Genomic DNA, 17,107 nt, shown 5'->3' with positions numbered 1-17,107 from the left:
GGGTGGGGGTGGGGGGGTTGAGAAGATGGTGGTCCAGGGGATTCTTTTTAAAAATCCATGGGATGTCTTCCTCCTGCAGTGAAGAATTCATCACTGCCTGAACCCATCTGGCGGTCGCCATATGAAAAACTTTCACCAGCCATGAAAGGCAGGAAACTAATTGGCAGGTGGTTGCAAGATGGCAGAAAATACATTTAATAAATAAAGGCAACAAAAGAGTTAATTTCAAGGATAATTATTTTTCTGTTTCCTTTATTAAAGTGTTTTTACTGTACTTAGTCATGGAAGTCAAGGAATTACCTTTCGCTGAACCCTCACCAAAAAAAAAAATAGTCCTGGTTTTACTGGGTTAGCAAACTGGAAAACAGGTAATTATTTTACTGAGTCATGCTTCAGATGGAGATCTCAATGAGAAACTCAACATAAGTCTGAAACACTAATACAGGTTTTAGTCCAAGGTTGTTCAACCTTGGCAACTTTTTAAAGACTGCTCAGCATGGCCAGCTGAGGAATTCTAGGAGTTGAAGTCCTCACCCCTGCTACAGCCTATCAGAGACACTTAGGAAACAAACTGGAATAGTTCATGTATGGTGTCAAGAAAAAGAAACCAGAAAATGTTTTACTTCATTTATAATTTTAATCAAAATTAAATACAACTTATTATTTTCTGAATTAAGACAAATAATTTGAGGAAAAGAAGTGTTGGATTATCAGCATTTCTGGAAGCTGAAAGTAAAAACCTAAAAATGTGTAGCAATGGCTCCTACCAATACCACCAGTTTCGTCCATTACAGGCAAGTGTTTTGAAATGTGCAGAATGTATTTTAAGTCAGCAAAGATTTAGGAAGAGAGGAAAAAACCCTCTTTTTTCTCACCTGGATTCCTACTAATGATTAAGCCAAATTATGAAATAAAACCAGTAGAAATACATTTATATCTGTGTTTTAAGCAGAGAAAAAATCATTCCCCTAAAATATTTAGAGCGCAATGAGCACTTCGAAAATGATTCACAAGTAGTGCTTCAGTCTTTCCAAAGCCCAGGATTTTTGGATAGACATTAATACAATCTATTTCTTTTTTCAGGCTTCTACATGATCCCCCAAAAAGGAGGTCACTTTTAATGGGTTGATGATTATGAGTTAACTTTTAAAATCAATGGCATTTTATTTTCAGGCTGCATAAATAAATAGCATCTGTACTATTTTCTCACTTCCTTCGAGTCTGATGGTCTTTTGAATCATGTTTGAAGCATGCACAGCCCTCCACATTGTCATAAATTTGCTCATTCCTCCATCATCATTTTGGTAATAAAGCTGCCCTGGAAAAAATGTATCATTGCTCTGAAGTTTATTAATCCATTTTTTTTCAAGATTATTGAGCAGTTTATGGGCTGAGAACAGCAGCAGAACACCTGAGTGACCTATTACTTTTAAGCACTTTTGCACTTGAAGTGATAAAAAATGAGGGCTGAAGGTTCATGCAGCACTTTTAAGTAAAGTGATAGCTCTGTTCACCCCACGTCATTTTAAAAGCTTCTTTATACTTTTAAAAAAATTTAACGTGATAAAAGTGTAGTGCAACATTAGCAAAAAAGAAAGGGATGACTGAGAATACATACTTCAGCTCCACATACTATAAACGTCTCTATCTTATATTCCCTTTCAGATATAACACATTAAAATGAAACCCACACATACCAGGGACAACACTTGGAAGTTTATGTAGAAACAATTATAAAGAAAACTCCTCCTCCTTTACCTGTATCTTACGATACACAACTTATCCTCACGTATCTTAACTCTACCTGAATATCCTTTTTTTTTCTGATTCGAGCTATGTTTATAATGCACCGTGGTTTTCTCCGAAGTAATTTACTCCAATCTTTTCTTCAAACGCTCTTTCAAAAGCAACAGTACGGTAAGTGAGAGACATAGATTAAAGATCCCTCCATCCGACTGCTTCCCTGATCCGGTCTCTGCACCCCACGAAGGACCAAAAAGCAACTGCGCTCAGAGTACTGTTTCTCGGACGACTCCGATGAGGCTGTGAGGCCGCTCTGGCTCCATCCGCTGCGGCCTCCTCTCTGGCCCTCGGGGCGCTCCGGCTGCAGTGAAAGTACTTACATCTCCACAGCTCTCCAAGTGCAAAAGTCCCGGATGCCTCCTGAAAGGCAGCGTGTGTGCTCCTGCTATGGCTGGCTTAGCAGGAGTCATGACCTTTGGAAAGAAAGAACATTTATTCATTCATTCATTCATTCATTCATTCATTCATTCATTCATTCATTCATTCATTCAATTTTTATGCCGCCCTTCTCCTTAGACTCAGGGCGGCTTACAACATGTTAGCAATAGCACTTTTTAACGGAGCCAGCATATTGCCCCCACAATCCGAGTCCTCATTTTACCCACCTCGGAAGGATGGAAGGCTGAGTCAACCTTGAGCCGGTGATGAGATTTGAACCGCTGACCTTCAGATCTACAGTCAGCTTCAGTGGCCTGCAGTACAGCACTCTACCTGTTGCGCCACCCCGACTCTTACATTACACTGTCAACTGCCATACCTATTTTTGACTACGAAATGTGAGGATAAAGAAAACGTTAACTGCCTTAAAATAAAATTTTAAAAGCAAATTGGGCATGCTGCAGATCTCATCAGCCAAAGAGTGTCGACTTCTAGGGATCAGAAGAGGGGCTTCTTTCCGCAGTGGCCACTGCTCTATGGGATGTCCTCCCGTTGGAAGTTTAACATTTAAAAGATTAACAGAGTTGGAAGGGATCTTGCAGGTCATCTAGTCCAACCCCCTGCCCAAGCAGGAGACCCAACATCTGCCTTTACCTAGGATCAAACTCACAACCTACTGAGTGCGAGGCAAGAGCTCCACCTCTAGGCCATGCAGCTGCTAGAATGGCCCCAACCATATTGGACTTTTGCAAAAGTGACTTGTACTTAGGCCTGGGGTTCCAAATGTGCTAAGGGCTCTGTTTATTGACTTTACTGTTAGTTAGTTAACTATTTCGGCTGCTGTATGCATTCATTCATTCATTCATTCATTCATTCATTCATTCATTCATTTATTGTTCAGAGGTTTTTACTGTTTTTTTTATTGTTTTAGAACTGTAAGACACCCAGAGACACTTGGCTGAGGTGGATGGCTATAGAAACTGAATAAATAAAGTAAAATTTTAAAAAACGGACTTCATATAATACCTGGCTATTTCATTAAACACCTAAGTATAGAATCCTTTAGCCATCAGGACATATTTTGGACCATTTTTCCTTTTGATTGGGAATTAAGCCATTTAGTTAGAAAGACTTCAGTCATAAGTGAAACTATCAAAATTATGGATACAACACAAACGAATATTGCTCCAACTGCAGAAGGTTTGGGGGTCTGCGTACATATATATATCTGAGTGTGCTTTAGTATCAGTAGCAACACTGATACGACCCATTTTTCACAAATACAGGGTGCTCAGAGGGTTTGGGAGGTTTGCAGAGTGCTTCTGGGGGCTGGGGGAGGGCAATAATACTCCCATTTTTTCAAAACAATGGCCCAAAACCTGAAATTTTTTTCACAAAAATGGAGGTCTGCAGAGTGTTCTTGAGGACTGGGGAAGGGCAAAAACTCCCCCCCCCCTTACATACCTCTTCGAAATCTTGGTGTGTCTTATACATTGAAAAATACAGTAATTCTGCAAGGACATACTCCCTATTTTCTCTCCTTTGTCAGCTGGAGACTTCTATCCTTACACATCTTCTACAGAAAAGCATATCCAGCATTGGCAAAAGGCTGCCCTGACCCTTCATGTGACTAGTTAAACTTGGGGAGAGCGTCACCCACAAGCATTACCTCGTCCTTTAACTTACTAAGTAACCAAAATCCTATTTCCCCCTTAGGAACTGCAAATAGTGCAAACATAGGATAAGATCACATTTATTCCTTAAGTAAGAACTATATGCTTCTACTAATTTAGAGAGAATAGGGGGAAAAGAACAACACAGAAGTGAGAAGTAATTTTATTTAGAAAATAAAAGGTCTACTATCTTCTGCCCTTCTTCACTAACCTGGTTCACAGAAATTGAATCATTAATTATAATTAAAGAACAAACCTGTAACTAGCAGACTAGGATGAAATATTACCTTGTCTTCTCCCGCGTCCCCTTAATATAGTTTCCCATGTTGTGGTGACCCCCAACCATAGGTTTAGTGCCAATTCTCTTAACAGAGCTTTAAACTGATTGGCAGGAAGGTCAGAGGGACACTCCTACTGTAAACACCTGATTGGTCTGATTGTAAAAATATGTTCTAAGGCACCAGAATAGAAGCTTTAGTATCTAACACCATGGGAAATTTGTCTTTTCCTATGGTCTTAGGCGACCCCTGTGAAATGGTCGTTCAACCCCCAAAGGAGTCCTGATCCCCCGGTTGAGAACCACTGTGACCAATGGAAGTTGGCTACAAATAAATGCAATATGTAAATATCTTAATGAAAGGGAGAATAAAGAAGTACTATTGAGGGAGGAGACAGGGTTAGAGAAAATAATAAGAGAAAAAAGTGAGGGTATAAAGGCGCAAGCAACCAATATATATAAATTGCTAGTGTAGTCAGACGGGGACACGATTGAAGGATTGACTAAATGGTGACAAAATGAGGTACAAGAGATGGAAAATATAATAGAAAATATAAGGAAAATTAAAAATACAAGAATCAAGGAAATGAGAAGGAAAATATTACATAAGTGGTATTTTACTCCCCTTCAACTCGCACATTTTCAGCAGAATGTCAGGGGGAATTGTTGGCATGGGTGTCAAGATAAAGGAGTGTTTATGCATATGTTTTGGGAATGCCCGATAGTGCAGGAATTTTGGCAAAAAGTGAAAGAGGATATCAATAGAATGCTAAATACACAATGGACAATCACTAAGGAAATGGCAGTACTAGTTAAAAGCAATGCGATGGGAGAATTTAGAGAAATAAAAAAAGCAGCAATAGAAAGCGCTCGGGCAGTAATAGTTTTGGGTTGGAAGGATGCGACAAAATGGACAATGCAAAATTGGTATAGGTTCATGGTGGACCATATTCAATTTGAAATTATGGATAAAAGGATAAATTCGGATAATGAAACTGAGTTGGGACAACTGATGGGACGGTGGGACAAGGTAAAATGATATATGACGAGCAGAATCCGAGACCAAGCTACAAGAAATAAATTGGAATCACTCTATAATATGTAAATAGATATATTGCTCTTGGGTCAAGTGGACTATACAAGAAACACCCCCGATTTGGCGGTGGGGAATGTGTGTGTGTCTGGGTGGTGGACACATTTCACTATGCACGGTTTTATGTTGTGTGTATATAAATTTGTTAAAAATTAATTTAAAAAAAAATTGGAAAAAAAAGCGAACCACTGTGACCTATGGGGGAAAAAAGCTAACACCAGACAGCAACTTATACCAACTCTCATTTTGAGCTGGCCTTTCCTTCCCCAAGCAGAGCTGCAAATTCTTTAGGAGTTTGTATCTTACCTGCTCAAGGAAATTGGCACTTGTGATGGCTTCCTCCATGTGCTCTTCATCTGATTTCAAGACAGTTTTGATGTCTTCTACTAGTTCATGTATGTCAGGCGTCATGTTGCAGGAGGACTGCTCCAAGAATTTGGCTACCAGGAGCTTAGTATCTATATATGATTTGTAGTCTATTAAAGACTGAGGCCTTGAACGTGCAGCAGCCTTTGCTCTCAGACTTTTCCGCAAAACGACCGTAGCCAGCTGGGGTTTTCGGTCTGTCTGAGTAGCAGCCTCGCAACTTAGCACTGGACCTGGAGACAAAATAAAATAAAAATACCAATGGTTGCACCCTAGTTGTTTACACACAGATTGTCAGTCATAAATTCAGAAGGAGGTCAGCACAATGCAACTCTGCCATTTTTACCATTACCATTAGAGTAACTTAGACTCTAGTGTGATGGGCGGCATACAAATGTCATAAATGCATAAACAAAATAACAAAATGTTCTATTTTCATCACAGTTTACATATATGTTAGGGGCAGAGCTTGCATCATAAAGTTGCAATTTTGATGTAACTGTTGAATTCTTAGAATACCTGTATAATTGGCAGAACCCCATAATTATACTTAATCACCAAACCCCTTAAAAATATGCCTGAAAGTAGCAATCTCAGAAGCCAAATCAAACTGAACACCTATTTTAATTCATATCTGCACGACATATCTGCACTACTCTTCAGATATTTATTATAAATCAGGAATCCATTGTAGAATATTCATTATTAATTAATGTTATAAACAGAATACAAATTCCATAATTACAAGCATTTTACTACATAGCTTTTTGCACATGTCCCATTCCCTCTACTCCCTCCCCCTTTAAAAAAACATATTGCTGTCCTTCCCAGAGTTCAGAGCAGGGCACTTAGACAGTGTGTGACTATTCAAGAATCACCCAGTAAACTCTGGAATCAGAAGAAGTTGTTGATCTGTTTTAACACTATATCACTCTATCCTATCCTACCCTCCGCTGTCCTGGATCATATCTGTGGAAATGAATGACTAGAAAGAGAGTAGAATTTTTTTTCCACCCTTGAAACTAAAAAGAACAATCTTCGTCTTACAAGTAGTGGTAATCTACCAATCAGAAAACATGATTAAAACTTCTTAATTTCACAACACAAGGACAGACTTAACCATAGTTTCTACAGGCAAACGGTTTGGTAGGGAAGGTTTGCCTATTTGCCGATGACTCTAAAGTATGCAATAGGGTTGATATTCCTGGAGGCATCTGTAATATGGCAAATGATTTAGCTTTACTAGATAAGTGGTCAAAGCAATGGAAACTGCAGTTTAATGTTTTCAAATGTAAAATAATGCACTTGGGCAAAAGTAATCCTCAATCTGAGTATTTTATTGGCAGTTCTGTGTTAGCAAAAACTTCAAAAGAGGATTAAGGGGTAGCGATTTCCGACATAGGTGAACAGTGCGGTCAGGCGGTAGGGAAAGCAAGTAGAATGCTTGGCTTCATAGCTAGTGGTATAACATGCAGGAAGAGAGAGATTGTGATCCCGCTGCATAGAGCGCTGGTGAGACCACATTTCAAATACTGTGTTCAGTTCTGGAGACCTCACCTACAAAAAGATATTGATAAAATTGAAAGGGTCCAAAGACAGGCTACAAAAATGGTGGAAGGTCTTAAGCATAAAACTTATCAAGAAAGATTTAATGAACTCAATCTGTATAGTTTGGAGGACAGAAGGGAAAGGGGAGACATGATTAATGCATTTAAATATGTTAAAGGGTTAAATAAGGTTCAGGAGGGAAGTGTTTTTAATAGGAAAGTTAACACAAGAACAAGGGGGCACAATCTGAGGTTAGTTGGGGGAAAGATCAGAATCAACGTTGTAAGATAAAATACAGGAAATAGTAAAAGGGCAGACTAGATGGACCATGGGGTCTTTTTCTGCCGTCAGTCTTCTATGTTTCTATGTAACGTGAGAAAATATTAGTTTACTGAAAGAGTAGTAGATGCTTGGAACAAACCTCCAGCAGACGTGGTTGCTAAATCCACAGTAACTGAATTTAAACATACCTGGGATAAACATATATCCATCCTAAGATAAAATACAGGAAATAATATAAGGGCAGACTAGATGGACCATGAGGTCTTTTTCTGCCATCAATCTTCTATGTTTCTAAGTGATCTACTGTATACTCAAATGTGGGCTGATGCACTGCAACTACCCCCCTTCCCTTTCCTTCTTTATTATTCTTTGCCTTATTAGCAGAATTACTATAAGAAAACTGTCTATCAATACCTGGCTCTGCAAATACTGCCGAATAGCCATATTCAGTGAAGGACCCTTTTAGAATGAGAATGAGGTAAGCACAGAAAAACTACCGTATTTTTCGCTCCATAAGATGCAGGTTTTTTCCTCCCAAAGTAGGATGAAAAATCAGCCCCGTCTTATGGAGCGAAGATGCAGGCAGGGAGTGGGGGGAGGCGCTGGAGCAGAGGGGGGCGGCGATATACAGTAGAACCTCAACATACGAATTTAATTGGTGCCGGAAGGAGGCTCGTGAGTCGAAAAGCTCGTATGTCGAAACATTGTTTCCCATAGGAAACAATGGAAAAGCGATTAATGCGTGCAAGCTGGATACTACAGTACTGGCAGCGAACTGGAGCAGCAGCTCCGCCTGCGTCCCGGGAAAGCGGCCGTCCGGATGGAAGGAGCCTGACGGCGAGCGGGGCTTGGCGGCGGGCGGGACGCGCGAGGGAGCGAGCGATCCGGCGTGTCGGGCTGCCCGGGAAGGCGAGCGGTGCGCGGTAGGCGCGGGGACGGGGACAGGGGGGGAATCGTCTGAACGCGGTTCCGAGTTGGGGGTTCGGGGTGTGTGCTGGAAAGCCCCCCAGGCCGGCTGCGATCTTTTAAAACAGCCGCGCCGCTTCCCAGCTGACTCCTGAAGCCAAAAGCGAACTTCCACGCTTCAGGAGTCAGCTGAGAAGTGGCGCGGCTGTTTTAAAAGATCGCAGCCGGCCTGGGGGGCTTTCCAGCACCCCCCCGAACCCCCAACCCAGGTTCGAAGGGGTGCTGGGAAGCCCCCCAGGCCGGCTGCGATCTTTTAAAACAGCCGCGCCGCTTCTCAGCTGACTCCTGAAGCCAAAAGCCAAAGGCGAACTTCCGCGCTTCAGGAGTCAGCTGAGAAGCGGCGCGGCTGTTTTAAAAGATTGCAACTGGCCTGGGGGGCTTCCCAGCACCCCCCTGAACCCGCTTCCCAGCTGACTCCTGAAGCCGAACGCGGAAGTTCGCCTTTGGCGTTTGGCTTCAGGAGACAGCTGGGAAGCGGCGCGGCTGTTTTAAAAGATCGCAGCCGGCCTGGGGGGCTTCCCAGCACCCCCCCCGAACCTCTAAAATCTAGGTGCGTCTTATCAGCAGGTGCGTCTTATAGAGCGAAAAATACGGTAAGCCTCAGTTCTGATGTCTGCGGCCAAACCTTCCCTTCCCCTCCCCTTTCCAGCTTTGGAAGAAATGGTGGGTGGGAGTTGGTGTATAATTGCCACTCCTGGTCTTCTGGCTGAGATGAGGGTCTCCCTGGGCTTTATGGCCCTGATTCTAACAAGATCGTCATCATTTTTCATTGAATAATTTATAGCTCCAAGGCAACAACACCATTTGAGATGGAACACTTTTAAGGATAATAAATCTCCTTCATTTTCTGGTCTCAGGGGAAAAAGAGATAAAGAATATTTTCCAGAAAGGGGAGAAGAATCAGGTCACCTCTGGATTGAAAGGCCTGAAGAACAGGATCACTTTTTGATCGTTTTCTGAATAACTGAGAAGTCCCCACAGGTACCAAGCTGGCATCTGGAGACAAGGTGGTCTCTCTACTCAAAGAATTCGGAGAACCTTCATCTCCTGCAATGAAGAAAGACAGGAGCAAGAAATTCAATTAGCATGAACTCACATATGCTCTGCTTCTCTTTCTTCATATCCACATCCATATGCGCGTGTGTACGCACACACACAAAAATATAAAGTAGTGAGAGAAAAAAATCCTGGAAACATTTTTTTAAAACAGATTTCTACAGTCATTTAAAGTTAAACAAAGGTTACCAAGCAATACTTAGAAAGCTTTCCGTTACAATAAAGGTTTCTGTTAATCATAATACAGTAATACAATTATAAAAAGGCTTGTGCGCTCATTATCGAAAGTATTGCCAATGTGTCAGTGACAAGTGTCTAACAGAGTTCTTATAGCCTATCTGGCAAACTATGTGCCATTTTATTTGGAAACTTAATCCTTTCACTATGTTTCAGTGATCAAGGAAAGCAAACTGTAAATCTTAAAAAGGTGGACTTGTTATTTTAACATCATGTTCACAAGCATATGTAAACTTGGCAGTGTTACAGAAACATGGACAGAAAAAGACATGTTTTGCTTTCAGCACCTGAGAATTATCAGTGTTATCCAAATAGCTTGCAGAAATGAAAAACATGTGTTCCTATTGTTCTCAGAATATATAAAAACGAATACCCCCAAATTTCATGACAAGCCATTTCGATGCTGTTGGCAAGAAAAAAACAACAAGGACATGGTTCTGGGGTAAGCCACATGAGATTTAAAATAATTAATTGAGAGTTCCTGTTTTTAATGGGGAACTATGCAAAAACTATTTTTAGAAGTACCTTGTTTCAAAGTAAAGGGAACACAAATTCCTCATTTTCAAGTGGGTCACAGATACTTGTATACCGAAAGAGACTCACTGGTCTCAAATTCTGATCCTAATGAAATCATCATAATCTGTGCTCTAATAGTGTACAATTTTCAAAGGAATCACACAGTAAAACTGGTTATAAACAAGCTTTATCCTAGAGAACTAACAAACCTTGATAAAGGAAGAATCAAGTCCACAAATCAATAAAGATTGGTAAGAGTTAATGATGCAATGACTCAAAACATCATGTTGAGCTCAAAACAATGTTTTCCACTTATCCATCAAATCACTAGATTCAGAATCAGCTATTCACACAGGGGATAGACCATATCTATCTTGTCTTAGTTTTACAGATCTAAACAAAGCTGTTGGGAAATTCACATTGGCAATTTCTCTCGAGTATTCTTAGTTCTTCGTTTCATCCAAATAATAGTGCACACAATATTCAGTTCAATGATTTTTTTTAAAAAAAACATAGATTGATATTTGTGATTCAAGGATCCCTCACTGGGAGAATCTAATAAGAACTGTATATATTCTGTCAAATGAGGCCCAACCAGGTCCAAAGATTATTTTATACTGGCAGTCTTTTCATTGATTTTAACAATAATTCTCTCTCATTTTAAAATACATGTTGCACTTATATATAATAATAATATTATATATATATAATATATTATGTATTCTGTACTTTTAAAATTGTAAATAGTGAAAACTTGTCCTAGAAGACAGAATACAAATAAAATTATTGTTCATGGTCTCCCCTAGACACATGTATTTTCAAAATTAATTAAATAGCCTGACAACTCCATCAATACAAGGTCATAAAAAATGTGTTAACTTTCTTCAGTTTAGTTTTTAATCTAATCCAGGGTCTCTGTATTTTGCCTATCACATTTATAACACTGCAGGGACTACGAACAAATAATTAAAATACTTTTAAATTAACATCAACACCACCATTCCAAAAGCATTAAGGATAAAAAGAAAATGTAAACTTTATTCCTCAAATAATGACACTACCATGAAGTAGGCTTTAGAATGAATACAGTTTTAGTTCTGTTCAGTTGCTTCCAGAATCCAATAGTAAGATTTACTCATTTTCATTAGCAATGGTCGAGATAAAGTCCTATTATTCCAAAAGAGTCACTTCAAGGACATTACAAGGCTGAAGTGCTCCAGTGCTATTTTTCCTTGTTTTGTTCCTTGGTCTCAAATCTGTGTCTATTAATTCTTCTGTGCAAAGTTTGTCCTATTTGTCCTATGCAGAATCCAGTGGAGCACTGCCAACTCCATCAGTGAGTGAAAGGATGCTGAACTCACCTACGTCAAAGGTGCGGGCAATCTCAAAAGGACAGAACAAATACGATGGTGTTTTAACAAATTTCAATGAAGTACTGGCAATCTGTTTTATGTGTACCCTTCCTCTGCTTAACTGACCTCCATTCCCCTTCTTCCCCCTGGCCCTAGTTTAAATCCTTTATTAATCTGGCTGCTTTATGCATCTGATAAAGTGAGCTGGAGGTTTGTTTGTTTTTCTAATATAATTTGTTAGCTAAAAATCAAACTCCTCCTGATCTTTTGCTACCATAAACTAACATGGTTCTCCTCCTAAAATGTTTAAGTTAAAGAAAAAGACTATTTTAGAATGATCAATTTGAAGAGAAAATGGTTGTTAATATATACAATAAATTAGTTTAAATAAGAAAACAATCATTACTGTATTTCTTGTAATTTATTGCTAACCTTAGCACAATACTTAAAAAAAACACTTTTTACCTTGTGGTACCTGTGTATCATTTTGTTCAGTTGGGACATTTACAGCTTCTGCAACAGCTGAACTGGATGCATCTTCCTAAATATAAAAATATCAGAGCAATCTTCTAAGTAAATTACTGAGAAATAGAAATACATTCCTGACTTTCGAGAATTTAAATTTAATTTAATTTAAATGTAAAATTTAAATGGAACAGGGTGTCCAGGGGGAAAGCATTTCTAAATTCCCTGATATTTCCCTGACATTTCCTTGTAACTTGCGATCTAGTTAAGGCACGGTCGTATATGACGTCATACCAAATGGCTAAGCTGTGGAGAAATATTGGTAGCTGAGGAAGCAAGTTGTTGCCAGTTATATTCATTTTTGCTTCACTCTGCCACTCTGCCACTCTGCTTCATTTTTGCTTCACTCTGTTTTTTTTTAACATGATTTTCTCCTGACGTTTAAACATTTGAATGCAGTTTGGTTTTCTTCCCTGATTTATTCTGTTTTTTTTTCATGAATTCCCTGATATTTCCCAAACCGTCGATTTCCCTGATAATTCCCTGATTTCCCTGCTTTCCAGGTGCAGTGGTGCAGTGGTTAGAATGAAGTACTGCAGGCTATTCTGACTGACTAGTTTGGCAGTTCGAATCCAACCAGGCTCAAAGCTGACGCAGTCTTCCATCCTTTGGAGACAGGTAAAATGATGAACCAGATGGTTGGAGACAATAATTTTGTAAACCACTTAGAGAGGGTTCGAAAGCGGTATATCAGTCTAAGTGCTATTGCTATTCTGACAACTGAGGATAGCATTGTTAATACCACTAAAAGGTTCTGAGGGGTTCAAGAGAACTGAAGAAATTATTTCCACTTCTGGTTCTACCTTAAAGTCTAATTGCAAAAGTAGCAACTAATTCCATATCTTAAGGACAAGTCTACAGCTGGATTGAAAAGGATGTGAAAATAGGAGGGTTACTGCCCTGTCGTTCAAAGCATTCCCCATTATTAGATGTAAAAAGTCAGGCATAAAAATATTTTTAACTTGTCCAGGGAATTTGCTTGCACTCTCAGATAAAAGAATACAGTAGTACCTCTAGATACGAGCTGCTCTATATACGAGCATTTCGAGATACGAGCTAGGAGGGGAGAGATATTTCTGTTCTAATCCCGAGCTCAAATTCGGGATACGAGCCGAGGCCAAGTCTCGCTCTGGGCTGTGCCCCCTCCGAGCACTCACCGCCTGTCCCTGTCAGCGGCCCAGCCACCTTCACCCGCCCGGACAACCGCCAGAGGGGCTCCTCCGGAGGGGCGCACGGGGAAGGGCTTGAGACGCCGCCTTCTCCCTTCCCCGTGGGAGCGCCTCACCTCTTGTCTGCCCGGCCCGAGAGGCATGAAACCGGTGCTCATGCCAGGCGGCCCGCCTGGAACGGCAGCAATGCCGCCGGGCCGATTGCCGAGCGGGGGCGGGGTGCAGGAGGAGGCGAAGGCGGCACCGCACCGGCCCCCTCAGGCCGCTCCGCCGGGGATGGGGCTCCTCTGGAGCCCCCGTGCGTCCCTCCGGAGGAGCCCCATCCCGGACGGAGCGGCCTGAGGGGGCTGGTGCGGCGGCGCCTCTGCCTCCCATGCCCCGCCCCCCGCTCGGCAATCGGCCCGGCGGCATTGCTGGCATTCCAGGCAGGCCGCCCGGCATGAGCACCGGTTTTGTGCCTCTCAGGCCGGGCAGACAAGAGGTGAGGCGCTCCCACGGGGAAGGGAGAAGGCGGCGGCTCAAGCCCTTCCCCATGCGTCCCTCCGGAGGAGCCCCTCCGGAGGAGCCCCTCTGGCGGTTGTCCGGGCAGGTGAAGGTGGCTGGGCCGCTGACAGGGACAGGCGGTGAGCGCTCTGAGGGGGCACAGCCCGGAGCGAGACTTGGTCTCCGCCGCGGCTGCTGCCCATCTGCTTCTCTCTCCCTCCTTCCCCGCGGTGCTTGCCGAACGGAGAGGCGGTCGCCTCGCCTGCCGCCTCGCTCTGCTTCCCTCCCTCCCTCCCTCCGCAGACCCAGAGACAAAACAAACAGAAAGGAGGCACGGAGCGGGGGGAGCCGCCTGGCAGACCGCCTTTGTGTTTTTGGCTGGGGGGGGGGCAGGATGACCTTCCTGACTGCATGGCATCCTGCATGCAGGATGACATGCATGGCAAAGGGGCGGGGAGGATCGGGAGGCTCAAGCCTCCTTCGGTGGTGGCGACCGGTTTCTGATTTTTGGGCTTGCACGCATTAATCGCTTTTCCATTGATTCCTATGGGAAACAATGTTTCGACTTACGAACTTTTCGCCTTACGAGCCTCCTCCCGGAACCAATTAAATTTGTAACTCGAGGTATTACTGTACACATATACAGTAATTGTACAAGACAATATGATGGAAATCTGTTAAACAGTTCACCCTCTTGACTTTTCCAAAGAGCCTTAAGAGCAGGCTCTGCCAGATGACTGGGGGACCAATGGTGGAACCTTACACTGGAATTGTTGACTTATTTATTTATTTATGTATTTAGATTTGTATGCCGCCCCTCTCCGTAGACTCGGGGCGGCTCACAACATACAATAGAACAATTCACAACAAATCTAATAAATTTAAAAATAAAAAAACCCATTATTAAACCAGTCATACCATACATAAATTGTATAGGCCCGGGGGAGGGGGGAATGCCTCAATTCCGCCATGCCTGACGGCAGAGGTGAGTTTTAAGAAGTTTATGGAAGGCAAGGAGGGTAGGGGCAGTTCTAATCTCCGTGGGGAGCTGGTTCCAGAGAGTCGGGGCCGCCACAGAGAAGGCTCTTCCCCTGGGACCCACCAGACGACATTGTTTAGTTGACAGGACCAAGAGAAGGCCAACTCTGTGGGACCTAACCGACCGCTGGGATTCGTGCGGCAGAAGGCAGTCCTGGAGATATTCTGGTCCGATGCCATGAAGGGCTTTATAGGTCATAACCAACACTTTGAATTGTGACCGGAAATTGATCAGCAACCAATGCAGACTGCGGAGTGTTGGTGTAACATGGGCATACCTGGGGAAGTCCATGATTGCTCTCGCAGCTGCATTCTGCTTCTGTTTCCGAACACTTTTCAAAGGTAGCCCCATGTAGAGAGCATTATAGTAGTCGAATCTCGAGGTGATGAGGGCATGAGTGACTGTGAGCAGTGAGCAGTGAGTCCCGGTCCAAATAGGGCCGCAACTGGTGCACCAGGCAAACCTGGGCAAATCTAATCCTATCTCCGTCTCTGTGGTCCAACTCCTTCCTTCATCAACTTGTGTTAATGATTATATTTTATCTGCTTTGCTACCTTATAGCTGGTAATTTTAAAGGGTTTTTTTTGGCCACCCAGAATCACCCAGGAAATGGGCAACAAATAAATTTCTCCCTCTCCCTCCCTCCCACTACACAGACTACCTACACAGACTAGCCACAGAGTTCAAGTCAGACAAAATGCAAATGGCTTTTATCTTCAAACAGCCTTGCAAACATGTCACAACAAATTGTTGAAGAAACAGCTAATTTCCTTAAAGCTCAAAGGTGAATCCCTGGACATTGTTAGGAGATTCATAGAGGTGGAAAATAACACAGATTTTGTCATTCCTATAGAACTGTGATGGCGAATATATGACATGAGTGCAACAGGGGGCATAGAGAGCCATATCAGAGGGCATGCAAGACTTTGCCCTGTGTCACCTCCAGGGCGCATGGGCATGCTGGCCAGCTGATTTTTGACCTTGAGAAAGGCTGTTTTACCCTCTGGACACTTCAGGGAGGCTTCCCTGGAGCCCTGGAGGCAAAAGAATCGGCCAACAGGCAAACTGGAGGTTCAGAAAAACAAACTTCCGGTTTGCCTTTGTGCTGGTTTTTGCACTATGGTGGGTTAAGGGAAGCTTCCCGAAGTCCTGGATTACAAAAAACAGTACAATGGGCAAACCAGAAGTGCATTTTCTGAACTTCCAGTTTGCCCATTGTGCTATTTTCTGCACTCTGGAGCTTTAGGAAGCTTCCCTGACTGCAAAAAACAGCACAACAGCAAATCAGAACAGCGTTTCCCCAAACATCCGGGGTTTTTTCACGTACCAGGCTTCAGTAAAGGTCTGTGAACATGTGCAGGGGGCAGCGCAGGGGGTGATTTCCGCATGCATGGGGACGGAAGGAGGGGGTGTGGGCACATGCACGCACGCTAGCACACCCACATACATCCCTTTTGACACGCAAACTAAAAAAGGTTCACTATCATTGCTATAGAATAACTCCAGAAGTCACTCACATAAATCAAATTCAGCATAAAACTTTCCCCATTTACTTTTTATTACCCTTAGCTTTATGTTATACCAAGAAGCTCATGTGGGAGAGTGAGACACTTAAACACAGCTATACAATGGTTTTAGTTGCTTTTTTATTCCACAGGGTGACTATGTCTTAAGAGAGAATAAAAGACATGCCAACTAGAGGGGAAAAAACCAGAGACCTATGAAAACATTTAATTTCTGAATTTCCAAATTCTTATAGACATGCAGAAGAACCATAAAGGTGGGTAAAATGAGGATCCGGATTGTGGGGGCAATATGCTATTGCTAACATGTTGTAAGTCACCCTAAGTCTAAGGAGAAGGCCAGCATAAAAAAATTGAATGAATGAATGAATGAACGAACAAATAAATAAATAAATAAAATGAGTAAGATGGAAAGTTAAGTGCATTCTGGTTGGAAAGTTTGTATTATTTATCATTTGGATTTCTAGGCCACCCCTCCTCCGTAGGCTCATTCTTCTCATTCTTTAGATATTTAAAACTCTAGCATGTTTATGAGGGTTTAAAAGCACAAACGATCTGAGATTTAAGAAAACCATATTTGATATTACAATTACTTTTAAAAATGAGAATTTTTGAGATATGAAAACATGCACCAAGCAGAAAGTATAGCCTACAATTTTAGAGCTTCAGACAACCATCAAATAAGTTAAATTAGTCAGGACTAATTTTGATTCTGAAATACAGAATTGGTTAATCGATTAATGAGAACAAACTAAAATGCAAAAACAGTACAAATAGTCCTTGACTTATAACAGTTCATTTAGTGATCACTCAGTTACACC

General features: G+C 42.0%; 1 protein-coding gene across 1 annotated transcript in view; it reads right to left on the bottom strand.

Annotated features, from left to right (window-relative positions):
* Positions 1-617: 617 nt before the first annotated feature.
* ENTREP1 (endosomal transmembrane epsin interactor 1) overlaps positions 618-17,107 on the bottom strand; it is a 38,007-nt gene continuing 21,517 nt past the window's right edge. The window contains exons 8-11 of the mRNA XM_070742640.1: positions 12,013-12,088; positions 9,296-9,433; positions 5,531-5,823; positions 618-2,216 (exon numbers count right to left, since the gene is read on the bottom strand). Coding sequence (XP_070598741.1) covers positions 2,010-2,216; positions 5,531-5,823; positions 9,296-9,433; positions 12,013-12,088 — 714 coding nt within the window. The 3' untranslated portion in view covers positions 618-2,009. The remainder of the gene's footprint in view (positions 2,217-5,530; positions 5,824-9,295; positions 9,434-12,012; positions 12,089-17,107) is intronic.

The sequence above is a fragment of the Erythrolamprus reginae genome, chromosome 2 (assembly GCF_031021105.1).
Source record: "Erythrolamprus reginae isolate rEryReg1 chromosome 2, rEryReg1.hap1, whole genome shotgun sequence".
Lineage (NCBI taxonomy): Eukaryota > Metazoa > Chordata > Lepidosauria > Squamata > Dipsadidae > Erythrolamprus > Erythrolamprus reginae.
Note: the sequence above shows the minus strand (reverse complement) of the source record. Positions and strands in the feature narration are given on the sequence as shown.